The sequence below is a fragment of the Calonectris borealis genome, chromosome 1, assembly GCF_964195595.1.
Source record: "Calonectris borealis chromosome 1, bCalBor7.hap1.2, whole genome shotgun sequence".
In the NCBI taxonomy this organism is placed as follows: domain Eukaryota; kingdom Metazoa; phylum Chordata; class Aves; order Procellariiformes; family Procellariidae; genus Calonectris; species Calonectris borealis.
Window position 1 is genome coordinate 216,661,667 of NC_134312.1, and position 27,004 is coordinate 216,688,670.

General features: G+C 41.6%; 3 protein-coding genes and 1 long non-coding RNA gene across 14 annotated transcripts in view; 2 read left to right on the forward strand and 2 right to left on the reverse strand.

Annotated features, from left to right (window-relative positions):
* Nucleotides 1–863, forward strand: part of RSF1 (remodeling and spacing factor 1) — a 56,838-nt gene extending 55,975 nt beyond the window's left edge. For 4 of the 5 annotated variants that reach the window (XM_075140290.1, XM_075140292.1, XM_075140291.1 and 1 more), the window contains one exon: nucleotides 1–863. In XM_075140290.1, coding sequence (XP_074996391.1) covers nucleotides 1–575 — 575 coding nt within the window. In that variant the 3' untranslated portion in view covers nucleotides 576–863. The other variant, XM_075140295.1, reaches the window with a different exon arrangement.
* Nucleotides 642–10,429, reverse strand: LOC142077939 (uncharacterized). The gene is made up of 2 exons (XR_012672075.1): nucleotides 10,257–10,429; nucleotides 642–10,138 (listed from the first exon to the last, which is right to left on the reverse strand). It is a non-coding gene; the product is annotated as an uncharacterized LOC142077939 (long non-coding RNA).
* Nucleotides 10,123–22,904, forward strand: CLNS1A (chloride nucleotide-sensitive channel 1A). Of its 3 annotated transcripts, XM_075140321.1 has the most exons (8): nucleotides 11,135–11,333; nucleotides 13,480–13,616; nucleotides 15,975–16,085; nucleotides 17,229–17,339; nucleotides 17,791–17,964; nucleotides 19,554–19,638; nucleotides 20,015–20,087; nucleotides 22,280–22,904. In XM_075140321.1, exons 1-6 carry the CDS (start codon nucleotides 11,185–11,187, stop codon nucleotides 19,619–19,621), a joined length of 750 nt encoding a protein of 249 aa, XP_074996422.1. In that variant the 5' UTR covers nucleotides 11,135–11,184; the 3' UTR covers nucleotides 19,622–19,638; nucleotides 20,015–20,087; nucleotides 22,280–22,904. The 3 variants fall into 3 exon arrangements, with proteins under 3 accessions (XP_074996421.1, XP_074996422.1, XP_074996423.1); XM_075140320.1 differs by lacking the exon at nucleotides 20,015–20,087 and having other exon boundaries at nucleotides 10,123–11,333; XM_075140322.1 differs by lacking the exon at nucleotides 20,015–20,087 and having other exon boundaries at nucleotides 15,978–16,085.
* The window catches only part of AQP11 (aquaporin 11), a 16,859-nt gene continuing 12,259 nt past the window's right edge, over nucleotides 22,405–27,004 (reverse strand). The window contains exons 3-4 of one of the 5 annotated variants that reach the window (XR_012672074.1): nucleotides 26,023–26,661; nucleotides 22,405–23,018 (exon numbers count right to left, since the gene is read on the reverse strand). Coding sequence is in view for 2 of the 5 variants with exons in the window: in XM_075140319.1 (XP_074996420.1) it covers nucleotides 26,065–26,222 (158 nt within the window). In the remaining 3 variants the exon portion in view is untranslated. Of the gene's footprint in view, nucleotides 26,662–27,004 lie in introns of all 5 variants that reach the window. The other 4 variants (XR_012672073.1, XR_012672072.1, XM_075140319.1 and 1 more) reach the window with 4 other exon arrangements.

Sequence of the window (27,004 nt, forward strand, 5' to 3'; positions counted from 1 at the left end):
AGAGCTACACATCTAAGAACTCTGAAGATGATGAGTCCACAAAGGAGTCAAAGCGATTGATTCGAAAACGTCGGCGAAGTACAGACGACTACTCTGAGGAAGAAGGAGAGGATGAGGAAGACGAAGGGAGGCCTGTCCGCAAACGGCTGAATCGAATCGAAACAGAAGACGAAGATAACTGCGAAAATGCTAATGATGACGCAGAAAACCCCGCTCCTGCAAATAAGCTGCCAGCACCACAAGCTCCTCAAGACAACACCAAGAAGCACTGCTACCGGATAGAAAGCGATGACGAAGATGACTTTGATAACGTAGGGAAAGTAGAGAGCCCTTTGGACTACAGCCTGGTGGACTTGCCCTCCACCAACGGACAGAGCCCAGGTAAAACCATTGAGAACTTGATTGGCAAGCCAAGCGAGAAGACCCAGGCCCCCAAGGACAGCACAGCCAGCGCCAGCCTGGCGCCCAACGGGACGGGGAGTGGGCAGGAAGCAGTAGGGCCGGAGGAAGATGAAGACGAACTTTTGAGAGTGACTGACCTTGTTGATTACGTCTGTAACAGTGAACAGTTATAAGACTTCCATTTTTGTGCTAATTTATTCCACGGTAGCTCATACCAGCGGGCCAGTTATTAAAAGCTGTTTTATTTTTCCTAGAAAATTCTCCACTACAGTATCACTTTTTAGAAGCAAGAATTTCACCAGTCCTGCAGTCTTTCTGTGAAGTGACCAGTTTTGAACTTTGAAGATGAATTGCTGTAAATTCCCTCTCTTACCCCCCTTCTCCTTCCAAGTCCATGGTCCTGGGTAATTTCACTCACAAAAACCTTATAACAACAAGAGATTTGTATATTTTTGACTTTATATTTCCTGAGTGCATACAAATTTGTGGAAATGGGTGGCCTAAGAAAGCATTCCAAATCGGTCAGGGCCCAAACCGGAACTGGGGTGGGTTTGGCTCAAGGGGTGGGGGGGGGTGTGCAGAAGCACTTGTGCTTTAGCTTTTTCATATGAGATATATATTATATTTAAATGTTCACAACTTAGATTACAACTTAACAGACAGTTTAAAAAAAAAATAATGTCTGTACTGTCGCATTTTGTGAGTTGTAGGTTAACATACCATAGCTCATTTTAGTAATCACCTTCATGGAAGCAGTTTGATTTTAATACTGGAGGCAAACAGAATTATTAGAGGCCAAGAAGGTACCATAAACAGGAACTCTACTATCCATTATGACTTGCAGACTTTCCTAATAAACATCCTTTAAAGTGTTTGTACAGTAAAGTGTACTGTAATGAAGTTTTTGACATTCGAAACACGCTAGCCATGAATTTATAAAGCTATCTCACGCATAGTTCATCAGATGGTCTTCGATGCACAGTGTCTAGTGGGAGGGTGAAGTTAGTCTGTAAGTTGGATGGCATCTTGATGTGCTGCAGGCTTTTACAGACAAAAGAACCCTGCGGTAGCTGCCCGGCCACTCGAGTTTCACCATCTGTTGGAGTATTCTGAATGAAATATGTTTGTACAAACAATTGTACACAGAATGACAGTGCATCAGAGGATTGAGGGATTTTCAAATAAACCGTGACTGGTCCATTCATGTCCTTAATATCTACTTCAAATTGAAGTAAACAAATGGAACAGTTTTCCTTTTGGAGGTTTTCTGTTTGGGGTTTGTGTGTGTTTTTGTTTTGATTTTACTTATCTGCCTGGATGTATTAGCAGGTTTTGAATGTAGTGTTGGCCTTTGGCCATTAGAATTTTCTTAAAATACATTTTAATAATTGTCATGTGACCAACTGATTTCAAGAAGGCAGTATTTCTGAGAGAAAACGCTTGACTCCAAGACATCTCATCAACTTTTGAGTGGGCATGAAGTGATATGTGCTTTTATTCAAGGAAAAAAACAAAACAAAACAACATGGGGCACATAAAGAGCAGAGCTGAAATTTGTTTTGGGTAGCATTCAGTTTTCTCTTTACTCTGAATTAAGATGCAGGCTGTAGCATTTGTACACGTTGTAGCACACAGACAGCTCAGACAGATCTGCCAAACACTGAAATCTGAAAAGGTCACATCTATTAATCCTTTTGCTCAGAGATTTGGATTTTTGACTGGTGTTTATGTCCATTGCCGGCAATGGATGCACCAAAACTGCTGCTGCCACCAAGGAGTGAGTTCTCCTTTCCTGCCCCACCTGATTCCCTTCCATTTTATTGTATTTACTAGTCAGTCATTAAGCACTTCTGTTTTCTTGTAATAAAACCGGCATTAGGCCTTTACTAAATACCTCTCTAGAAAACCTAGATCCAAAAATTACCTACCTTCTGGCCTTGAAAGTCTTGTTTTTGTTTCCCCACCTCTTCCTCCACCAGTTCTATCAGAACCACTCCATGACTCTTACTCATTTGGGTTCTAGCAGTGCACATATCCTGCTATAAAACTAGAATCAGCAGAGACGCAAAAAGATGGAACTCGCTCAGTATCTGCTGTGCTAAGCAAGCTTGTGATTTAAAAAAATGAGAAATCACTCTTTCTAAATGAGAACTTAATTCCATTAAAGATTAAATATTTTTCCACCTTACTGATGTTAACTATTAACAGTTTTCATGAGCAGATATTAAAACAGGGTAGTGGAAAGCCACAGAAGTTTAGAATGAGTTCTTAAAAGCATATGTAGCATTTTAAGCTACTCTAGTGTTTTTCTTTGCTTAGGTGATGCATAAATGTAGTGTTTCTACATTTCTAATATACTTGTGTTTTAAAACAAGCAAGAACATATGGCTTCCACTTTTCAATGTTAATAATTGCTGAGCATTTTTAATACTTGCAGTGCAAACTGCCTGATTCACGTGCAGGAACACTGTGCAACCGATGGTTTCTCATTTGTTTTGGCAGGGCCATAATCTTTTTTGCTGCCTGATGGAGCCTTTTAGTACCTGATCAATGCTGTAGCAAACATTCTTGCTTGTAGAGTCAACCCCAAATGTTAAATACTTAGTGGGCAAGTGATTGTAAATGTAGGAAAATACAAAAGAGTTACAATACTGAATATACCCACCAGGAAAAAACTGAGTACTGAGTTAGGGAGTGATGTAAAAGCAGGAAAGACCAGGAAGCAGAATTGGAGCATTGAAGCTTACATCTGAAGCATTGCGTTTTAAAAATGCGGAGTGACAAATTGTTACCAAGTTTTACTTTCTGTAGGTCACTTTTCAAAAGCAACTTTTCTGTCTTCTAAGAACCTACCTTTGGCACCTGAGACAGCTTCATCCCCCAGGGATCCAGAGTTCCCCCTTAGACCAGTGGGAATGTTGTGCAAGTAAAAACTGCAAAAAATGCCTTAGAAAGTCTTAACATTTTCAAACTCATATTTCTCTCATTTCTAAGGCTTCCTGCTTGGTGGAAAATGTAGTCTATTTGGAAAGATGACATTTTCTGATGTGAGGCCAGCTGACTGCCGCACAGGGTTCATGCTGTCATAGTATGTATATGTGACCGCAGAGTGGAAATGTCCTCCTGGTGTCCTTACAATCTCGTGCTCTTCTGTACTCACCGTGAGATCAGAAGTTAAATGTCTTTGAATAGTGATCTTCAGCTGTGGCTTCGGACTAACCGAAAGCTCAAACAGTATGAGAAAGAGAGTGAAAACTGGCCAGGGATTTTTTTAACATAATGGATTTAAAAGTACCAGCAGCTATTAGCTGAACATACAAAGCATTTATTCAACAAACTCTTTGTTTATTCCACACAGGTTGTCACTAAAAGCTTTGTCTTTTTTAACTGCAAACTCTTCAGCATATAACTGATTGGGAAGAAAGTGAATTGATTTCTATGTGCAGTTTAAGTAGCATTGGTGAGGGGAAGAACCTATAAATCGAGTGGAGGAATGGACTCTTTTTGTATCACCAAGATAAATGATGGCTATTTGCTTTCTTGCATGCAGCTTGTGTGACTATCAGCAACACAAAGTGCACAGTAGGTCTGCTCTGTAATTAATGTGTGTGGTGCATTAATCTAACCAGAGGGGTGATAGAATTAGGAACTCGGTTTCACCGCAGTTGCTGTCTTCTAGTTATTGAGTCTTCTAAACCTGAGCATATTCTTGATTTAAAAATGGAAAATGACATCACCAAACTAGCAAAAAAACCCTTAGTGTTGAAATCTTGTAGGAAGATCAGTGCCGAACAATCAACTCTTTGATAGTTTGACTTTGTACGTGTTGAATTACATTATAAAATGACTGCATCTTCCTGATTTTTAATGAAAAGATTGCTCTGTTCTAACAGCACTTGAAAGAAACAGAGATGCTTTTTTCTAAATTGCTCATTTATGAAGTATGTCACCTTCAAGATTTCTTTGGATTAAAGTGTCTCAGTTACTCTTCATATAGCGGGAGCTAATGACTTAGTTGGACTTGTTTTCCGTTCACTTCTGTTTTCTGATTGCTGTGTCTGAACTCTTGGCGAGAGACCTTACTCAAAGAACCTCAAGGGGAAAAAACTATGTTCACAAAAGAAAAATTGTATGGTAGTGGCACCCTTGTTCTGATTTGTCTTCACATCTATCATTTGAACTACATTGGTATCCAGATGCTGCAACTGTTTAATAGTTCATTGTCAGGGTGTCCATTTTATACCTCTGTTTTCAGGCGCTTATAACTTGGTTTTCAATGCTCTTCAATAGGAAGGCCTGGTCTAAACTTTCAAATAATTGTTTCAAATTACATATTTTCACAAACTTCTTTTATGAAAAGTAAATGAGGAATTTTTATGGCACCTGTTTTTTTAATTCACTTTGTACACAGTAATTTAAATAAATTATGGCAGTACTGCTAGCCCCCAGAACTGGTCTGACAAAGACATTTGTATCATCTAGTTCAAAATGGCAATATATAGGCCTTGAAAATTGGTTTTGGTACATGTGCAGTGACTACTATTCACAGGCTTGTAATATGGATATAATGTGCAGCGCGCACCCTAGATATGTATTTACATTTGATGTATGCTTCCGATTCACTGGGTATATAAAATCCTTAAATATATAAATATATATATAAAAGATCAAATATCTTCAACTAAAACAGTAACTTTCTGGAAAAATTTGTGTTGAATATGGTGGGGGAAACTCCAGCAATTCACATGAAGGAGCACAATTCTGCAATTCCTTAAGTGTTCAAAACTTCTATAGAAGCATTTAGGATATTGTCTGAAGTAAGGATTTGCAGGATCAAGCCCACATTTCCTGGTAGTCTTTTCTTCCTCCCCTTCACTAACAGTTGGGGTAGGGACTACTTAAAATGTTGGAAAGGCAGAAAATAAAAAATCCAACAGAAATGATCCTTTTTTTTTTTCCAGTATCTACTAATGTAAGAAAAATTCTATATGACTAATTTTTGGTGCTTTACAGTTGAGTACCCAATCTGAGACCTAGCGGAGAGCTCTAGCTTCAGAAATATTTATCAATTGAAAATTATTTCTAAAGCTGGACACCCAGCAGTTGGGGTATCGAAGATTACTAGTCACTTCTGAAAACGCGCATCACTTACCAAGCTCTTATTTTAGATTAGGTGTAACTAACTGAGATAGTTCCAAACAGCAAAAACGTGCGCTTGGGAATTGATTGTCCCAACGCTTCAGAGTAATTTAACTTATTTTGTATATTGCAAAAGATGTATATTGCTTAGTATGACACTTAAAAAAAGATTGTGTACAGCTTCTGGGGGAAAGAATATAACACTCTAAAGTAGATAAGAAGTTTTTATAATTGAATATGTGGTGTAAAGGCTCCAGATTTAACTGCAATTAAAAGGAAGTCCTACAACTTGGGTTTTTGACTATCATTTTGTAAATGCTGGCACCCCACACCTGAGCTGAGGAGCAGGAGAGGGGACAATATAGCAGTTAGAGGGGACACGTGCTTAATGAAAGCACGTGTGTCTGCGAATATATCTACTATTGCTACATATAACCCCAAAGGTTACTAACGAGAACTGAACGACAGAATTGCTCTATTCGTTCAGTTGGTTTACTTTGTGCACTTTGCAGCACTTTGTGTATAGTCAGTCTCACTGGTTCCCCAGGTGCAGACAGAGTCGCTTTCTCCTGCTGTTTGAATGCTCTTTCAAGTAACAGCAGGAGATGGGGAATGGAGGGAGGGAAGTGGAACGGAAAAATGTGTATGCAATCCCATGCCATTTGCAAGACAGGTCTTGAACAGGCCTAAAAACTACTTCCGACTCGCCCTTTAAAGACTGTATTTCCAATGGAAGGTCTCCTTTTGGGAGAGTCATCCCAATACCCTCCTTTTCTCATCCTGACCTTCAAAGTAACAGGAAAATCTACCTGAGGTCTCCTTCCTTGAGGGAGTCGGTAATGTTCCATCAGCGCAACGTGGATGTGGAGAAAATTAGGATCAGTCCATAGAGTTTATGACAATGTTTGCCTCTGGGGACGTTGGTCGGAGTCCGCACAGTTTGCTTTGTTGTTTGCTCCTCTTACTGTGTCCCACACAACTAAACTTAGATTAGTCTGTCAGAACTTGACTTAAATGATTCTCTGGGGATAAAGTCCTTCTACTAAGACATATGATAGGCCTAGTTACCAGTGCACCATTGTTAGTTAGAGCAGTTAAAAGTCCTTAATAGATACTGATCTGCTACTCAAGTTAGTGGTAGAAAAGGAAATCAAATCATAAAGCTATAAGCCTTGTTTAGTTTTCCATTTCATACTCGTTATATGGACTCTAAAATCTTGTACAGTATCTTATTCCTATACTATATTCATTGAAATGGTACTCCTCCCCTAACTTGCATTAAAATGATTTGTTGTTAATGCCAATGCGGTTGCTAGTTCCTACCTGTGTTTCACAGCCCTCCTACAGCAGCCAGGAGATGGTATGTGACCGATTCAAAAGCATAACGTCACCGTTCTTGCTATGCACGACGGTTCTCACGTAGGCACAGATCCTGTATATTAGACAAAGATCGGGTATATTAATTGTCCCAGGTAACATAGAACAGGTTACTTGCTAGCAGAATGGTTATCCTCCAATATTCTGTGAGAATTAGATCAAACCTGCCAGATAGGTCTCTTAAAATTTAAGATATACTTACATGAAATACAGTTTTGTCTTACTCCTGTGTGCTGTTTATATGTTTGCAAAGAAACCTTGAGTTCCTTAAAAACGGTCTCATTCACAGGTGGCCTCATTTTTGTTTCCTTTCTCTGAAGAGTTAACATAGTAAAGTTCCACAGGCTGAGCTCTTTATGTAGAGTTTAACCCTTGCGTTTCCTGATTCCTGAACCTTGGTTCTTCGATCTCTCTTCAATCATGACTTGCTACAGTATCAAAGGGAAAGGACTGAGGGGACACACACTGTGTGTGTGGGACGGGGGGGAGATACCTTGAAAAAACTGGAAGTGTTAGTCTTGTTGCACATAAGCTGGGTGGTGCTTTCACTGTCTTTCCCCCCCCACCAGTAATATCACGTGCATGTAAAACATGATGCATTAAAACTTTTTAAAATGGAAGTCATGGTGGCCTCAGTGCTCAAAGGGTTAACTGCAGTTTATTAACAGCTAATGTTTTTAGATTTGCAGTACACAACTGTTTAAATACTGTATTCCTTGTAAATGAAGTAAAAAAAAAAAAATAATGTTAAGGCTGGTGCCAATATTTTTGTTAATGAATTGTTCAGCGTTGTCTCTCACTACAGTCTGGTCAGAACTCTTTGTGTATAAGCCGGGCCTGAAGCCATTTTATAGCTTGTAGGCCTAATTGTGTAACTTTTCTTTCATAATGTTTTTGTTATAATATCTACTGTCATTTCTTTCATATAAATATGACATGTAAATTGTCATAATAAAAAAAAATTGAAATAACTTGATGTACAAAGTATAATGTGTATTGAAGAAACAAATGCTTTTTAATGGTCATCACATTCACATACAGGAGGGGTTTCTTTTTTACTTTTAAAATAAGCAGAGTAATGGCTGCTGCGTATCGTTCCAGCCCGTGACGGTGACTGCCACAGGAATGGAGAACTCGTGTTTTCTGTTCATTTTGTTATGGCAGAGTTTTTCTTTCACCAGCTCTGGCTGACAGTGGGGAAAGACCTGATGGATTTATTTTGCAGTTGTGATGATTTTTGCGTATGTTCCATCTTCTACATAATTTTTATATCTAATTTAATAGTGATGCAGTCACTTGAGAAAAACCAGTATCTTGAACAGGGTTCACTGCTTGCCTTATGCTACAACATCTATTTCATTTGCTGTTGGAGTTGTATAGTTGCTGAATTAGTGGTGAATTCTTGCAGCTAGGGAGAAAAATGCCTGGTTGTTACCAGTACTTGTTTGCAAGGATCATACTTGCAGCTAGGCTGTTCCAGCATACATCTGTGAGGCTTCCACGTGGTGCCAATGAGAGAGGAGCTAGGTTCATTTATTTAGGCTGAGACATGTAAAAACGACTAGTTGGAAGCCTGCAGAGAAGCACTGAAGATGCAGATGTTCCAACAGGTGGCTATGGCAATGGACATTGATGATGTTTTAGGACTTTATCAGGAAAAAGTCAGGGAGAGAGCAGTGAATCGAAGAAAAGGGTGCTTTCTCTGTGTGAAGCCTGTCAATCTTTTTTTTTCTTTGAATCTGTCTGTGGTTACAGTCCAGCTACTGCGTGTTCCTGTAGCGATGAGAAATTGCTGTGAAATGCACCCTCCTGCTCCAAATGAAATGCCAAAATGTTACATTTGCAATTTTGACAGACTGTCGGTGTTTAAGTCTGAACTGGCCGCCTTACAGGAGGCAGTGCCTGTAGTCAGTGGAGAGAAACAGGCTCCCTTGGGTGGCGAGTCCTACCTTCTGTCCCAAGATGACCTAATCACCCTGTGCAGGTACCTGCTTCTCTCCGTTGCCTCTAAACGCAGCCCTGGTTGACTAAATCACTCTTGGACATCCAATGTTCAAGCGTCAGTGTGGGGGTGGATCATAACTCACTTTTTAAAGCTCTTACAGCTGACAAAAGGAGCTTTCAAATACTGCCATTCTGATTCGTTCATGAATCAGACAGGACGCGTCTGCCTGCCCACTCTGAACTTCTGTTCGATTCTAGAGTCAGTACTGGGGTATGAAGTATCTGGATCTTGTAAACGAGGAAGATGCGGATTTCTCCTCCTCCCTAAAGCCTCGGCCTCAAAAGCCAACTTTCCAGCCTGGACTTAAACCATCCTTTTTCCTGTTTTCTTTTGGAAGAGCGGTATGTGACACAAGGAAGACTCGCATTTGTGTGCAGGAGGAGAAATTAACTCTGTATTGCTCCACTGCAGTGGCTTAATTCAACTTCAACCATTCAAAAATGTTAATTCAAAATAATCTAAAGGAGTTGTTGTGTGATCTCCAGTTAGCTACTGAGGTGGTGAGGGTCTCCATGGCTGATATGGACATGTTAGATAACAGGGGACAGACATGAGCAGGAGTATTATAACCGCTAAGCGTGGTGAACGCGTGTTTCCATATATTTGCATCTCTTCCCACCCACTGCTGCAGTCTGGTTTGTATTTGCGGATGAATCGTAGAGTTTTGTTTCCAGGTGAGCACTCATGCTGGCGTGGCAAACTTGAAGGTGGTTGAGAAACTTCCTCGGCTCCTATTGCCTCTGTCGGTTTTTTGCAAGCTATTCCAGCAGTGTTTAGTATCACTTCATTGTGGAAGTTGCCTTGATTTCAGTCAAGGTTGTTATTTGGATGGATAATAACTATTTGCATAATTAGAATCCAAAATGCATAGGTGTGGCTGAGGAGCTTTCCAAAACATTTCAGAAAGCTCAGCCTGAAATAACCTGTTCCCCTTGGTTTCTTCACACGTTTTCTTTTTCCAGAATGTGCTGCTTTTGCTCTTTGCTATCCAAGACTGTAACTAGGAAAGTCCAGAGAAGGGAAAGATGGAGACCTAATTCTGTTAATGATGGGTTCGTGTTTGTGAGAACCTGGGTTTGCTCTACACAGGTAGGTAAATGACTCCTTAAAAGTAAATTCAAACTGATGAAAGGGAAGATTGAAAACCATGACAATAAGGTAACAACTGCATGGGCTGTTGGTGAGTAAGTTGCTATGGCAGGAGCATTTGCCAACCTGAAAAGTCAGGGAGAAGAGATGTTTGCACTGCCTCACTGATGGGGTTATCAGGAGCATCCCCTGACAGAGACATACTTCCCTGGCGCAGACTGAATGCTACCATTTATTTACTCACCCTGTTCTGGTGTAATCCCTGTATCTCACTGCAGTAGCACATGTCATAAGAGAAACTTGCTGCAGACATGGTGTAAATCCAGGGGAGGAAGCAGGGCCAGTGCTTGTGCGGGGACGGCAGCTTTCCCGTTGCTGCAACCCACTGTCGCAAGACTACCCTCAGCTCCCTGATGGCAGCTCGCCAGGTGCATACTGTAGTAGCATCGGGCTCCTGATCGCAAGTTCGTCGCTGCTGAGGGAAATCATTTGGATATCCTTTAAGCAATTCAGGTACTTGTGACTTTCTTTTTCTTCTCCATGCATATCTATCAGGCATCGGGTGCTGGCCATCCACCTAAAATTCCCTTTCCAGCATCTGATAGTGGTCACCGAAAAGCTGTGGTGTTTGTTTTTTCCTTTGTCACCTGTCCAACAGAGATTTACAGGCCAAAATACAGACGCTGCTCATCAGCTGTCATTGGGCGGTACTGTCAGCGATCACCTCTGCGCTCCTCTTTGCTTCTCTTTTCCAGATAATGAAAATTTTACTCAAAAACTGTCAGAGACAGATGCTCCTGGAACACAGACCGCATCGCTCCAGAGATACACCACGACTCACCCTCAGGAACATGGACGTTTTGGGGTGAAACGCCATCCCCTCTCCTGTGGGTCGATGATGAGAGGGAAATTACTTCAGGGACAACGACAGCCTTCGGTGGTGCCCTCCGGTGCCGCCTGCCCCGTTCGCGCTCCCGCTCCTCAGGCCCGGCCGGGGCGGACGACGGCCGCCGCCAGGGCGGGAACGGCTCCAACATGGCGGCGGCGCGGGCACGCGCCATCCGCCCGCACCATCGAGACGTGCCTAGAGAGGCCCGGCAGAGCGAGGAGTTCCGCTTCCGTTAGCCGTGGGGGCGGTTCCGCTTCCGGCGGCCGCGGAGGAGGAGGAGGAGATGGTGGAGGAGGGAGGCGGCGGCGGCGCCATGAGTTTCCTCAAGCGGTTCCCGCCGCCGGCCGAGGGTGTTCGCCACCAGCAGCCTGATACGGAGGCGGTGCTGGCGGGGCGCACCCTGGGCGCCGGTACGCTCTACATCGCTGAGAGGTGAGGGGGGCGGAACCCGTGTGTGTGTGTGGGGGGGGGATTACGGTTCTCGGGACCCCCGTAGGCCTCGGGGTGCGGGTGCTGCCCCGGGGGGGACCGGGGATACCGTCGTGAGGGGACTGAGCAGCTTGTCCTGAGGGGGCCGACTTGTGGGGGGGCCTTCCTCGGTGGAGACCAGGCCGGGAGGGCCGCGGGTGTGTGGGCTTCTGCCCCGGGGGGAGTGTGGGGCCCACCCTGAGGGGCTCTCTCCCGTGAGGGAACTGGGGGAGTCTCCCCTGAGGGGACCTGCCCGAAGGGGGTCGGGGGGGACTGGCATGGGGGAAGCCCTCCGAGAGCGCTGTGAGGGGCTCTGAGGGGGGTCCCCGCTATTCCCCCTGTAAATAGTGTTCTACACAACGCAAGAGGGAAGAGCACAGCGAGGGAGCACAGCTGGCCGGCGCGTTAAAAACACAGCACCTCTCTTCCATTGACAGTGGAGTGGACGGGGCGGTTGGTTTCCTGCTGTAATTAACGACCATGGTTCTGCGAAGTCTCTCATGTTGCATTAATCACGTGGACAGTACGTTCTCACAAGGCAGAAATCAGTTAGGTTATTCTGGAAGGTGTTATCTGAGCTCTTTATAATTTCCTTTAAATTCTCTCTGCGTTATACAGTTCAAGAAGACAGCTTGTTGATTAAGGCAACGTAATTTTCTTTACCTGTGGAAAAGTACTCTAAATATAATACATTTCTTTTGTTAGAACAAAAACGTCAGCGAAAACATGCACGGAGGAGTGAATTGTCTTTTAAAACCTTTAGACTCTGAAGTGTTTATAAAATGGGTAATATTATTTGAGGGGCTTTTGCCCTTCCTGAACTTGTTAGCGATGTTGCATTCCTCTTGGAGAGGAATCTCTCTGGAATTTCAATTACTGTTTTCTTTGGTTGTTTGGTTGCAGATACAAGGGCTTTTGTTTACGCAGCTTCTGCTCTCAACACGTATAATGTTGAGTTTCCTTCTAACTTGCTTTCAGTAGACTTTTGTGTGAGGCGCGTACAAGTCTGCCAGTTTCTTCCCAACGTGTTTCGAGCGCGTCACAGAGCTTTTACCGGAGTCACCAGTAATGAATAGAAAATGCCAGTGTTTGCAGGAGTGTTGTGCTGTGGGAGAACCGGGTACCCGGGAGGACAATATGGCTTTGGATCCATGTACTGACTTTACATCAATAGCTGTAAACATTGAGAATTGGCCAGTCGAGGCGCGGAAAGAAATTCCTCGCTCCCACTTCACTAGCTCTTGCTCTCAGACTGATTTCCCGAGGTGAGGAGTCTTCTGTGGCCTTTTCATTGGTTTTGTCCCTCCAAAAAAACTTGGGAATGCCGAGTTTTGCACGTGGTGGAGGTCTCGCTTTCTGCCCCTCAGTATTTCTGTTCACTGTGTGACCTCATTGATCACAGACACCCAAAACTAGCTTGAGTTTGATTTCTCGGCTGCTAGAAAGACATTGATCTTTCTGATATGAAGGAGGTAGCAGCCTAGTGGCGACAACCTGTGCTGTCTCTTGCTGTGGTTAGGGATGAGAGGGAAAACATGGGGAAGCAGAGGTTATAGCACATAAGTTGTGAGGGGGGAAAACCATAAGCTGGCTTTGTTAGATCTGCTGATCACAGGACGGGTTGTTTTTCTACATACAGGCTATACCCACATCAGATCTATAATCCTCCAGAAATTACGATTGTGACTTTCTTTTCTGTGTTCTCTTTATCTTGAAAAACCCCAGAACATTTGAGAGTTTGAGTTATAAATCACACTCTGGAACCTCTGTAGTTATCTTTAGGATGATAGGTATGTACAGAGAGGAGAAAATAATGAGGTAGGGAGAGAATTTCAGGCTTTAGTGCAAATGTGATAAAGCTGAAATGTGTTTAGAATGCTCAGATTCGCATTTCTTCAGAAAAGGTTTCTTTTACCTTCAGCCATCACTTGATGCGGTTGCAAGGTCCAGGATTCTGTATTAGCAGAGAGTAGGATAAGTGTCTTGTCCAGAATTACTCACTTTTTTGGGGTTGGTTTGCTTTTCTGCAGGTGTGAGTCAGGTCCCTTAGATTCTTCTGTTAGTTTCTAACTTGTCTCTTTTTTTTTTCCCATCCTCCCTTCCTTGTTAGTCGCCTGTCTTGGCTGGAAAACTCCGGAGTTGGCTTCTCCTTGGATTATCCCACCATAAGTTTACACGCCGTCTCCAGGGACCTGAACGCCTACCCATGGGAGCACTTGTACGTCATGGTGAATGCCAAATTCGAAGGTATGCCCAGCGTGTCGCTTAGTGTTCCCACGCAGTCCTGAGCGGCATGATTTCTTCTTCAAAAAGAGTAAATTTTGTTTTTAAAAATTATATGCTTCATTCAAGTAATAGCTTGTATTTTTGTTTTCATTTCCCTGAAGGATAGCTATTGTAGAAGTATAGCTTCGCCCTTGTTTAGAGTCACTTCTGTACTGTTCTGCTCTCAGCATGTGCACACGTACAGCTGGAGCCACTGAAAATCGGTTCTCTGCTCTCTTATACTCATTTTAAGCAATTTAGTTCCTCTGCAGTCTCCCTGTGGTTCCAGCTGAGGTATCATTTTTGCTTTATTGAATTTATGTTAATGTTGGTCCCCTCTCCAGGCTTTATGAATTCCTGCTGTTTCACATTAGCCTGCAAGCTTTCATTCATTTTCTCCCACAGCTTGCGAAAAAAAAAAAACCACCACCACCAGACAATAGCTCATGTTACCAGGCTTAATGGATCTTTGTAGATTTCCCACAGAACCAACCTTTTGATCATTCTTGCTTTGACCTAGAGAAAACAAGCTTTCTGTTTCATTGTTTGTATGAAGATTTTCTACATTTTTGATGTATCAATTTTTTTTCTTCTGGCAGACCTGTTAATATTTTAAGTCTGTCATAAACTGCCATCTCAATTGAAGAGTAACGAGTGTTAAGTCTTGAGCAGGTCTCCTTTCCCCTTCATGCCTACTAGTCGTTGTAGTTAAAGGTTAAAATCTGGCATTTAATTTTTCTTTAAACAGTCTATATACTGAAAGTACTGACAAGACTCTGAGGAGGCAGAGGCGTTTTTAAGCTATTAATACTCTTCGTTATTTCCTTGTCTCATGTTATTAATATTCTCTGACAGCCTATCACTACAAATAATAAGAGAACATGTACTTACACCTCTTGGTTCTTCTTCCTCATTTTTCTTTGTGTTTGTTTTGAGGTAAACTGAGCCTAGTCTGAAGAAGGATATTGTTTACAGCTTTTAATTCATTCTGGTGTGAATGAATGGTGTTTAATTCATAATGGTGTTTGAAAATAGGGATATCCTGTGATAGTTTTTATCTGTAAATCCTTAATAGACTGATTTGGGGGGGGGTGGTGGTTTTTTTTGTTTGTTTGTTTTTGGTTTTGTTTTTTTTTCAATATATGAACTCTGGCTACAGTAAATCTTCTACAGCAAGTAGAAGATTTGTTTTGTTTTCAAGTCTATCCCTGGCCCGGGATTTTAACTGCTGAATAGTGTTAAACCCAAACCTCTCCACTACTTCAGCTGCAGGAGTCTTCATTTCTTAGTTGGGCAGGGTACATTTTGTTCTTCCTCTGAAAGTTTTTGTTGTGCTCTCTGTGTGTATGTGCCTTATCCTTGCCCCTTTTTTAGAAAAAGGCAGTCAGAGGTTGACTTCACTGAAAACAAAGAGATGCACTTAGCAGTAACAAGCTGTGCCTGCGGGTGTCAGTTGGAAAAGGATTGGGTAGCTTCCTTGGACACTTCATTTTTTGGGGCAGCTGGCTGGCAGCTTCTTGGCTTCTTCATAATCTTGGTGTTGCCAGTTTTGCATGTGATAAAAGCCATTCTCAGTGGAACAGCCTTAACTGTATTCCTCTTTTTCTCTGGAAGATAATTATGCACTTTCGATGCTGTTACTGCAGTGTCCCCGGCCACAAAGTGATGAACTGTAGCCATCTTCTTTGTGGTTTTTATATTTACGGAAAGTAAAACGTCACATTGTTGCTTACTTATTCATGTATGTAGTGCACAGAAGCCAGGAAGCACGGTTTTGCTCACAGTCGTCGTTGGCTCTGGGTGCACTTTCTACCTCTGACATCTTGCTGGCTGGCTAGGAATGTCAGAAATCGAGTAGAGATCTTCTGTAAATATCAGAGTCCTCTGTGAGGGGCCACACTGGAACACTGGCAGCTAGTTGGTTTTATGACAGTAGTATTAAGGATCCGTAAAATTCATGTGATTTAAAAAATACATATATAGCATTGTGCAAGTAAATGATAATGATTGTGAAGTATGGTTTTTTTTGAGTACAGTTGTTTTTAATAAGAATCAGGCAGTTTTCCTGAAGTACGTGAGTACATCATTTGACCATTACAGAAATCTAAAATCCTAAAATTATAAATAGAGACGTTTTCGTGTGCGTTGCAACTGTTGTCGAGGTACTGTGAGAGGACCTTATATGTCCGTACTGTGGATGGGAGTGGGTTTGTTTGTGCCTCTCACACCTTGTGTCCAGGTTTCTGATTTGATTATGTGTGTGTTCCTGAAAGAATAAACAAACGTGACTTTTTTGGACAAAATAAACATGTTTCTCTTCAACCTTTCAATTTCCTAAAGAAGAGGAGTCAAAAGAGGCTCCCATGGCTGAAGGGGAGGAGGAGGAAGACAGCGATGACGATGTTGAACCAATTGCGGAATTCAGATTTGTACCCAGCGACAAATCAGCCTGTAAGTGAAGAGGGAAATGGCATTTTAGCTTAAAATTCTGGCTATATGTGGAAGACATCTCTGGTATAGAGATGTAAATGACGTGATCCTTTACTGTCCTTCTCTAATTACTTGATTTCTGTGTGCTGAGAAGAACAAAGCAAATTGTTTTATCTTGCTTGAAACTGGAATATTGCAAGCAGCCACTTCTCAAGAAAAATTCCAATGTTTTAAAATAGAGGCTTTTAAGTATAAACACATGACACAGATAACCTTACCTATATACATTTGCAGAGAACTTGTATGGGAAACATCATTTTAATTACAAATTCAGTGATATTTGAATCAGCGACAGTTTCATTAGGAACATGCTAATGTCCAGACACTACCACTGGAAAGCAGTCGTATCCCGTCCGGTGTGGAGCTTACAGTTGGATCCAAGTTTTAAGAATCCTATCCATTAGGTGCTGCAAGGAATTCTGTAGTGGCAAACCACAGACTGAATTGTCCAGAGATAAGCCTTTATCATCAATGAAATAATGGAAAAGAGCTGTTAAGAGGATAAAGCACCAGGCTGGATCTAGGAAACCTGGTTTGTTTCTTGCATGGCTGCATGGATGATGTTTTCAAATATTAATTCAGTGGTGGTTCTGTTAAAGGAATGTTCTCAATCTCTCTGATCACTCAGTCTGGAATTTCTTGTCTGTAGTTGTGGGATATTGTTGGAGAAACGAGGGAGGTTTTTCTTGATCTCTGCAACTCCTGACTGCCCTCATATATTCTGGGAAATGCTGCCTCTAGTATCCCTGTGTTTTCAGTATCTGGTCATGTCTATGCAGGACTGGAGAGTTGGTTACAAATCACCAGCTGTTTCCTTAAATTTCCTAACCTTGAAGCACTGGCTTCTTGATTTTTGACATGTGCAAATGGACAAACAATTAAGATACAGTTTAAGTGGCCGCTTCTCAGAGCATCCTAGCTCAAGTTGCCCTTTTCCAGCTGGGATGGGAGCCCGGCTGCACAAGCGTGGTTCCTGGGAGTCCTGGTCTCAGCTGGTGGGAAATTTGTCGTTCACGGCAGCCGACTGAAAGCACTGGAAGTTAACTATTAGCATGTCTTTTTTTGACCGCTTGCCCAGAAGATAATTCTGTTTTGTTCGTACAGTGGAAGCCATGTTTTCAGCGATGTGTGAATGCCAAGCTCTGCACCCAGACCCAGACGATGAAGATTCAGACAACGATTACGAAGGGGAGGAGTACGATGTTGAGGCCCACGGTTCGTAACATTTGTTTCTTTTGAAATACCTACCAGCATTTGGATACCTGGTACCGACGGTACCTGTCATGAGAATGGTTTGGTCTGTTAAGAAGTTCCTTGTCATCTTGCCTAAACATTCTTTATGCCATAGGCACAGTATAAAAACTCAGAAATCTGTAATTTAGCTGTCACAAATAACTGGAATCCAGCAAAAACATTGTTCTTATTCTCAAAAGCCCCAAGACACAAATATCAGCCTTTCCTGTTCCCAGTGGACGTGATAGCACAAGTTCAGTGCCCATGCTGTGGGGGCACATCACTCTGTATATTCTGTAACTGACGTAAACAGCCTTTTAATCTCAGTCAGTTAATCTGTGCATAACTCGCCTAGCTGTTGTCCTGTTCCTCCACCCTTGCTTGATCCAGGCTCCTAAACTCAGGTCTGATAAACGTAAACTTGTCTTTGCAGAGCTAGAACAAGGGGACATCCCGACCTTTTACACTTACGAAGAAGGATTGTCGCATTTAACTGCAGAAGGTCAGGCCACTCTGGAGAGGTTAGAAGGCATGTTAGCCCAGTCTGTCAGCAGTCAGTACAACATGGCTGGAGTGAGAACAGAAGACTCGATAAGGGAGTTTGAAGGTAAGAAGTGCTTTTGTTTTACTAAAGAATACATGAAAGCAGTGGTTCTCCAGTCTGGCTAATCCATAAACACCAGGACTGAGCAAGTACGATGCTGTGGGCACCTTACTGCACCGTGCGCGTCAACAACGGTTTTATCTTTGTTCACAACCACAGGTTATAAAAATGCCTGTGGCCCTTTGGGCAGCATATTGCCTGCCTGCACTCAGGGCTGCTGTGTTAAAGAATGAGGACCGCCGCGTTAAGAATTCTTCATTCTTACTGGTGTGATTTCCTGGAATAGTGGTAGGGTGAAGTTGACTTAGGATTAAAAAAAAAAAATTAAACTTGTCAGTTTACGCTGGGATTAGGAAGCAATTTCCAGTCTAAACAGGTAATAGTATTTTTCTTGAAAATACCCTAAATTGTAGGTTAACAATTGTCTTTACAGAGTTCAGTGTGAATTCAGAATCATTGAAATACACTGGAACAGATTTAAAAAAAAATAAAAATCTGCTTTTCTGAATCTGAAGGATGCTGTCTCTTAATGCTACTGATTGTTCAAACATGTATTTAAGGAGTAAGGTTTCTTTTTATTGGGGGAAAAAAAGCAATCTCTCAGATTTTGCCTTTTCTGCATGCTGTTTTCACTGGAGCAATATATTACTTGAAAGAAGAACAGGGAAGTAGTTTAGTAGTATTGCTTCTTTTTTTGATACAAATCCAGTGTTTTAGTATGGCCTGACATTTTTGAAGGATGAAAAATAATGCAGCTGTTGTGGATTTCTAGCAATCAGCTTGCCCAGAATAGTCAACAGAATAATAACTAATCCATCCATCACATGGATGATTTTTTAATCTTTATTTGCTTTGTCAGTTGTTCACAGGTTCTCTTTGTTCCACAATTTTGAATAAATTTATATAATGTAAAGATAACCTTCAGTGATATACTCATGTTTTAGCAGTGCCCTTCATTTGAAAATTTTGTCAGGTTTCTGAACTCCAAAATTTTGAAAATAAGAATAAATTGAATGGCAAGTATGTCATGTGCGTCAAAGCCATCTTCATCAGTTTTATTTGCCTTCCTAATCTTATTTGTTACAGTAGTGCTTCTTGGTTTGCTGCAATTATTAATATCCTCAGGGCTGCTCAGTTTCAGAATTCTGTTATTTTTTAACATTGTAGCAAAGAGCAATTGTTTCTTTTTTCAACTTCATGATGGCTGAGATCGGTTTCAGAAGAGGATCCAACCTCTTTCTGTTGGAGCATAATTAAAGCTATTAAAAGGAATCATGCCATTTGTTACACCGAAATGTCATTTAAAAAAATGAAATAGTTTAAATCTGGTATTTAAGTCTTTTAATAAGATAGGGTGAGATGAGGTTGTAGGAAGCGGTGACGTCTTTAAGTGACTAACTGATAGAGCTGGAACAAAACCCACAAACTTATGAGCCCATCAGTGTTTCCTTAGGCCGCTTTCAGAAGTTCAGCAAAGGAGTTTTCTGCTCTGGCCATCTCTTGTCAACAGAGGGCACTCGTTGTCTTTCGTGTGATAACATCATCCGCATGCGAGCCTGCGGCGTTATGTAGCCTTGGCTGTTGTTTTTCAGATGGGATGGAGGTGGACATAGCACCAGTAGTTGCGGGGCAGTTTGAAGACGCAGAAGTCGATCACTGAGGAGGACGTATGCTGCTGTAAGTTCTGTCTTCCAACACCAGTGCTTTCCAGTCCTGCAGAGCCTTCTGTCTCTGTCATTTGTGTAATGCAAATGATCCCAGATCTCCTATGGGAAGTATCTTGTGATATCAGGATAATGGTGATTTAGAGAAGGAGAAGGTAGCTGTAGTTATCGCAAGTATAGAAAGATGTTCAATGATCTGTCCAAAATTGCCTGTCGGCGTCAACCATCACGCTGCGTGGGTCACCTGCGTGACGTGCCTGTCTGAAAGACAGGTCAGCCATTTGGTAAATTAAGAATTGTCCGCTCTCAAAGGCTTAGATGCTGATGTATGAACGCTGGAGCCATTGCTGGGAAGTTACTGTCCTTAGTATCCATTATTTCGCCCTTAGCGTGCAAGATTTCCCAGGCCTTTCAAGGGGGCAGAACACTTCACAGCGCTGCGAGTCCATCTCTTCCTTCACTGTAAGTGGAGCAGGAACAGTTCCTGGTAAAGTTACCGAGCGATCTGGATGGGATTGTTGTCAGAAGTGCACAACTTAGGGACAACACCCTGCTTAGGTGGTTGTGCCAGTGTGCCCTCTTGCCTACCATCACCTGTACTGCTTTTCTCCTGTCAGTGGCATTACAAGATGTGCCAGCGTTTCCTTGCTGACGCTGGGTGGGAGAGGAAGAGCAGCTTATTCTGGGACTGTGTTTGTGGAGTTGCACAGGCATAGCGGGGTTGTGATTCCATCCCTGCTTCAGCAGTGCTCGCTAGTGCACAGTTTGCACGTGCCGCTGAAGTGGTGGTGCGTTGTCCCAGTTCTTCTGCCTCACTGGAAAGTGAGACTGCCAGCTCTCGCCTTAAAGTGGGTGCAGAACTATCCCACTTGAAACGCCGGAGAAAACAGTTGTGGGGCAGACAGCCAAAAGCTTGGGGGAGAAAAAAGGAAAGGGGCAGGGGAGGAAAGGGCCACAAATAGGAAAACGACACACTGAAAAAAATCAATGGAAATGGGTCAGAAGTAGTTGGTTAGGGACTACAGTGTCACTGGGAGAGAGGCTGCAGTCCCCGAGAAAGGCTGTTGTGGAGGGGTGATGCGCATCTGCTTTCCTCCTCTGTTGCTTATTGTACTTTGTTGCTGTTAATAATCCTGCAGTTCTGAAAGTCCCTGAGTAGCCCTGTGTTCATTTACTGATCTCAACCACTGCCACTGGTCCTGCGTTTGTATTTATTGTTTGGTGTGAGAGCTCAAGCTTTTCTTCAATTGCTCTTCTTACCCTGGGAAAGACTGCAGTAGAGAGAGTTCTTCCAAAAAAAGTCAAGTTGCCCCGCCACTGGATGGTTATCTTATTTGGTAAAGGACACATTTTAAAATTAAGGAAAACTTTTCAGCTGTAGATGGGGTGACTCTTAGTGAATAGAAAGCTTGGCTCTGATGACTCCATCTCCAAGATGATTTCAGTCCATGGTTTATTAAAAACAAAAAAAATCAACAAACAAACAAAAAAAACCCCATGTGCTGTTGAAAATTGAAGTTTGAACGCTTATTGTCCTGGTTTAAACTTGAGCAGGATTAAGGAGAGTTAGTGGCTGGTAGCAGATCTCTATGGAGCCTGAAGGTGCTAGTGGAAGTGGTGTTGACTCATCTTCTAGCAAAGCACAAAAACACATCCTGTAAGAAGTAGTTTTGGTCAGTGGAGTTCTTCCTGCTGCTTACTCCGTGCTTTCCACGGTGCGGCAGGTGGCTGTGGGAGATGAATGCTGCGAGAGGTGACTGGACAGGGAGTCCTTCTGCTTGCGCTGATCAGAGCTGAGGAGCTGATCCCCGTCAGGGCAGATCAAGTGATCTGCACGTGCAGTGTCAAGTGTTGCAATGATGTCGCTCCAGGTAGCAGTTTGGGATCTGTAGGTGTGATGGGCCTTTTTAAATAACCACCAGCCTGAGTGCGGTCATGTAATTTAAGTAAGTTCAAAAATCTAGGATATACGGCAGCAATCAACAACTGACAAGAACAGCTCTTGCAGGTCTGTGCTAATCACCCTTCTAACAAGTTTGAGCACGAGGCTGGCTTGGTTCTACACTCTGAAAATAGGGGCAGAGAGGGAGCATGCTGTGATCTTCTCAGTTCTCTGTGGAGCAGTTGAGCCCTTTCAACCGTCTGAACTGCAAAACCGATCTACAATAACATCTTGTTGGTGATCCTTTAGAGAGCAACGCGCTGCCCTGCCTCTAAAGCGATGCCCTTGTGGGATGTTGCATGTCACTGCTCGTTACGCAAATGAGATGCGACAGGTGCCTGCTGAAGCTCCTGGAAGACTTACTGACAGTTGATGGGGGATGTTTCCGCTTGTCTTGTAATAAGCGGTGTTTTGTCTGTCACATCACGAGGTTGCAGTAATTGTTCCGAAGCAACTGCTGTGTCTGCATGTAGTGGTGCAACGGGGTCTTCCAGGGCACAGGCGTACAATTGCGGATTGTAAACGCATGCTGTCCTTAGCTGACCTGAGCTTAGATCTGCTGTCAAAGGCAACGATGCTCAGCCCTTCTGAAAATTGGAGGGTTTGCAGTAAAGTGCTGTCCTCTGTGACTGCAAACAACGGATAGCTACTGCTTTGTAAAGATTATTATTTTAATGCCAATTACGTAAACTTGGTGTCTTGTATCTTTCAGATTCCTCTTGTGGCACTTCCAGAATGAGCTGTAAAACTGAAGGCATTGCAGTGACTATCGGGAGTTAACCTTTCTTTTAATGACCTAAGCTTAGACATCTAGGTCTATAAATGCTTTTATAGATGTTTAAAACAGGGTTTGACATTTGTGACCACTATGGGGTTATTTAAAAAAACAAAACAAACAAAAACAATAAAACCTCTTGCATCTAACACTTGAATGGGGCTAATCAGGGGTAATTTCAAAGAAGCCTTTGGAGGAATTCTAGGACTTCAGAAAAAAAACTGTAAGTAGAACAGAATTTTAGATTGTCCTAGAATTTTCCATATTTTTGTATCTGTTCATTGAGTCGGCGGAGTAGAATGGAAACAGAAATGTTACAAAGTTCGACTAAAAGGAAATAGGGTCGGCTAAGGATTAAAAGCAAAGCTAAATCTAATGCCCCTCAAGTAACTGCTTTATCAATTCAGTGCTATCCCTTTCATTTCTCTGAGAGCAGAGTGTGGGTGGTAGAGGAGATGGAATAAAGTCTGTAAAGTCCTGAAAAAGAGAACTGTTTTGTGTCTTTGTATTAAATGTTAACAACATTGTTAAATAAACTAAGATTTTTGTATCTCACAACCAACTCTGTTGCAGCTCTCAGTCCTTTACTTCAGCAAGCGGCTGGCAACTCTGAGCAGACGCCCCTTGAGTTTTAGCGCGCTTTTCTGTGTCCAGTGAAGCCGTTTTCATCATTTACCTGGATGTGAGAATAAAAGGGCAGAATATTTGCCGAGTGCGCCTGTAAGACAGAATTAGTCTGTGACACATCCCAAACTTAGGAACCCAGCTTTAGATTGCCAAGAGCTTAGTCCTGCTGGAGCTTTTACTGTTTTGTCTTTCTGCGTGGTGGTGTTTTTGCCACGGGGCAATGGCAGCAAATTTCAGGGTTTTTTTCCCCCCCAATATTCAAATGAAAGTCTGATACTAAACTTGTTCCACTTTCATTTGATTTGAAATTGACTTGTGATTTTTTTTCAATATAATTTATGTTGGTATATGAACAGTTTTCTTTACCAGTCCTTCACTCTTGGAGTAGTACTGAGTGGTCCTCCCCTGCTTAGCACATTGGGATACGGTTTGGTTTCAAGATACATGAAAATTATAACCACTCTTTGTTGAATATTCATTGGGAATGCCAGTCAAATTAGTGATGATTTAAGTGTTGTGAACTATTGACATTACTGAATAAATGAAGTATTTAGCATGTTATGCAACAAGACATTCTACAAGAATGTCATTCCTAGACCTTTTATGTGCATATGTATATATATTTTATGTAAATGTAAGCATGTTTTTATTAGGGATACAGAGTGATGCTTTAGTTTTTGCACTGGGATTTGGAGTATCTTCATATGGTGAGGTTTTGGAACAGCGAAGGAGTACTTAAACTCTACCAAACACCACAGTTTAGAAAAGAAAGCTCATGCAATTATAAATCACCGTTCATCATTAAAACAGACTAATTGTTTTTTTTCCTGGTGTAAATCTTAGCTGTTGGAGTGTGATCTTTCTATTGTTTTTCACATTAAACTGCAGACTATCTGTCACATACCCTGGCAGACAGGCACAGTTTAACCTACAGGGCAGCTGTCCTAAACTCCGCTCCTCTCAGTACTCTCACACTATGTCCGAGCTGTGGGAAGCTCCCGAAGGAGAATTTGTTTTGTACCAATGCAGAGCTCCAGGAGCAGACATTTTATGATGCTTCCAGTCAAATCAATGGAGCAAGATAAATTTCGGTCAGGCGGAAACAAACCTGGATGAGCCCTGAAGGTAGCGTTGAGAAGTGTCTTGTGTGGATTTACAGGTTTTATTTTTAATAAAACTTTGTATTTAAGCTATGTCTTAACTTACTTCATAAGCATTTGTTGCTTTGAGTGTCAAATACTGATTTTTGTCTGTACTATCAAAACCAGTTAAATTCTTCAGTTCCTAAGTTTTAGTTTTCATTCTTTCTGCTACTTTTTTTTTTGCTTTTCTTTTACCTTAATTTAGTCAATTTAAGGCTTGTCCATTTCTTAGTGATTTTTTTTTTTTTACTTCTAGTTGCTATAAATAGAGCAACTAGTTGTTAATCACCGAGATTTGTACCAATTTTTTTAAACTATATGTTGTGCCAAAATAAACAATGTAGACATACAGAAGTCAGATCTGACCTCTCTGCTTTATGGACTTTGCTTTTGCAGGCCATCGAAAATGACGTGGAAGTAGGGCCTCTAATCTAACAAATCTTGCCTGCCTGTAGGTTTGTATGTCTGCTTTCTCTTTCCCCTGGCTGCCTGTCCTTACGCTCTGAGGTTTATTTTTGAGACCTTTACTCTGTGGGCCTCATGGGCTCAAAGGTGACATGCAAAACAGTTCATTAGGTAAGGCTCATTTCCGTAAGAAATGAGACTAAAAACTGGGCTTGAGTACTCCAGTAAAGGCGAAGCCTTTACTGTAAGGTATGGATCTGTAAGGTATGGATCACTTAAAAATAGGTAGAAGGGATAAAAAGCAGTAAAGCAAGAAAGTGACAGGTAGAAGCCTCCCAAAACATCTCTTTTGGAAATGGTATATGGTATAGAAGTACATTTCAGAGGTCTCGTGCATCGGGTTATCTGTTCTAGCAGTCCTCGTGGGGCGGATGAATGTAAAACCAGCTGAAGGATTGCATCTCATCAGGCTCGCAGTGTGGTGGTGTGTAGTCCTTGTCGTGAAGAGTTTTACCAAAGATAAGTTTCCTTTAGTAGGCCTACTCACACTAGTATCAAAGTGCTGCTTTGATAACCCAGCAGTTCCAGTTCTTTTCAATGTATTACCAAACTATTTTATTTTAATGACTGAATACAGGGTCATGGATTACGACTCTCTTGGATGAAAAGCATGTCCAAACAGTTGATTTCATTTTGCAGTATAATCTTAAGTGTACCTTGGAAAATCAGAAAGAGAAAAGATTTTATTGCACCAAGTAAGAAATTATATGAAAGTATTTACTTCCCGAACTCTTGCAAAAAAGATAACTGACAACAGTAGCTGTTTAAGACTGGGTTCATAGTTTTACTCTGAAAGAAAACCTGTCCGATTCCCTCCCTTCCTCTCAGAATATGGTCTGCAAGGTGACTTAGGTAATGAGTAGAGGAGCCTACTACTGGGATCTTTGTAGAACTTGCTAACCATCTCTCCTTTCAAACCTAGTAACTATAAAGTGAAAAAATGAATTTAGTCTTAGATTTGAAAAATGTATTTTGGCATATAAAAAAATTAAGAGGCATCCAGAAGAAGAAACCTCATTCTAGAAACAGAACTTCAGAGGATGGTACCTATCAGTGCTCTTCACCTCAGCTAATGCTATAAAGGGCGTGTTTGTGCCAGTTTGGGTATGTAGCTTTCCTGTGGTTTTAGCTCTTTTATTTATTCTCTTATATTGCAAATTTATTTATTTCAAGAAAAATACCTCATAAGAGTTACATGAAATCAAGGAAAATCAAGTTCCACATGATTCATCCGTATATACTGTGTCTGTTTTACTATGTGAAGAGACAGCAGTAATCTCAGATAAAGTACAGGGTTTTTTTGCCTAAAATGCACTTTCATCTGTGTGTCTACAGAATTTTATGGTACTTTATTACCACTCTTTCCAAGCAAGACAAACACTCAACAGACTATAGTGAGACAGGATGGGGCAGAGCCTTCTGGAAAGGAAGCGAGGGGTTACTTACCTGCACTTGGATATTATTAAAATATGCTGGTCCTACAGACTTTTACTTTTGGAGTAGGGTACCTCTAGAATAGAGCTGTGGAGACTCTTCTAGGGAGTAGTGTAGCCTTTCTTCCTCTCGGAGGTATGTATATTGCAAGTAGGAATATGATGAGGTCACTATAAGAATAAAATCTTCAGCTCCTTTTTTGCAGGTGCCTTCTATGGGAAGAAATCCAATAAAATCAAACCTTGAAAGGACTGGGTGTTTCTCTAAAATCAGTTTTGCATGCTGTGGTAATAAAGATCAGCAAATGGCACTTATGGCTAAAGTGACAAAGTTTCAATGTTTTAACAGTCCTTCACATTCATATGGCTTAACTGAAAATGTTGGCAGGTATTCTCAAAATCCCAATATGCTATTACAAAGTAAGTATTTGAATACAAAGTTGTAAGTCAAATATTTCAAACATGAAATCTGAAAATACAACTGAAAGGTGGCATGAAAGTCGATGTCAACAGTTCTGAAAGCTTCATGTCTGCAGATGTTGAAAATATTTTTTAATGTAGTACTGATAGATTTCAGAATTTTTGTCTCAAGAAATGTCTCAGGATATCCGAGGAAGGATTTCATCCCATATAAAAGCCACAAGTATTGTACCTGAAAAGAGAAATTACAGAAAGGACCTTTATTTAAATGTATTTGAGAAGGACACAGTACTGGTATTGAAAATAAACATTATGTTCAAGTATTTGAGTGTCTAACATGCAATACAGCAGGGATTGCAGAAAAATAGAATTTTCTGTTGAAAGGGCTAGAGGCAGTCGGTACTTTTTGCAAATAATCTTCTTCACAAAGAAAGCTTCAACAGGTCATGCAAGTAATCCTTATGACTTAATAATCTTGTTTTTCTTTGTATATTTAATGTTTTAATTCTGATCTGTATAAGCCAAGCCAAAGGCAGAGCAGTTTGACCAGGTGAAACCAACATGTGCACCTTCCT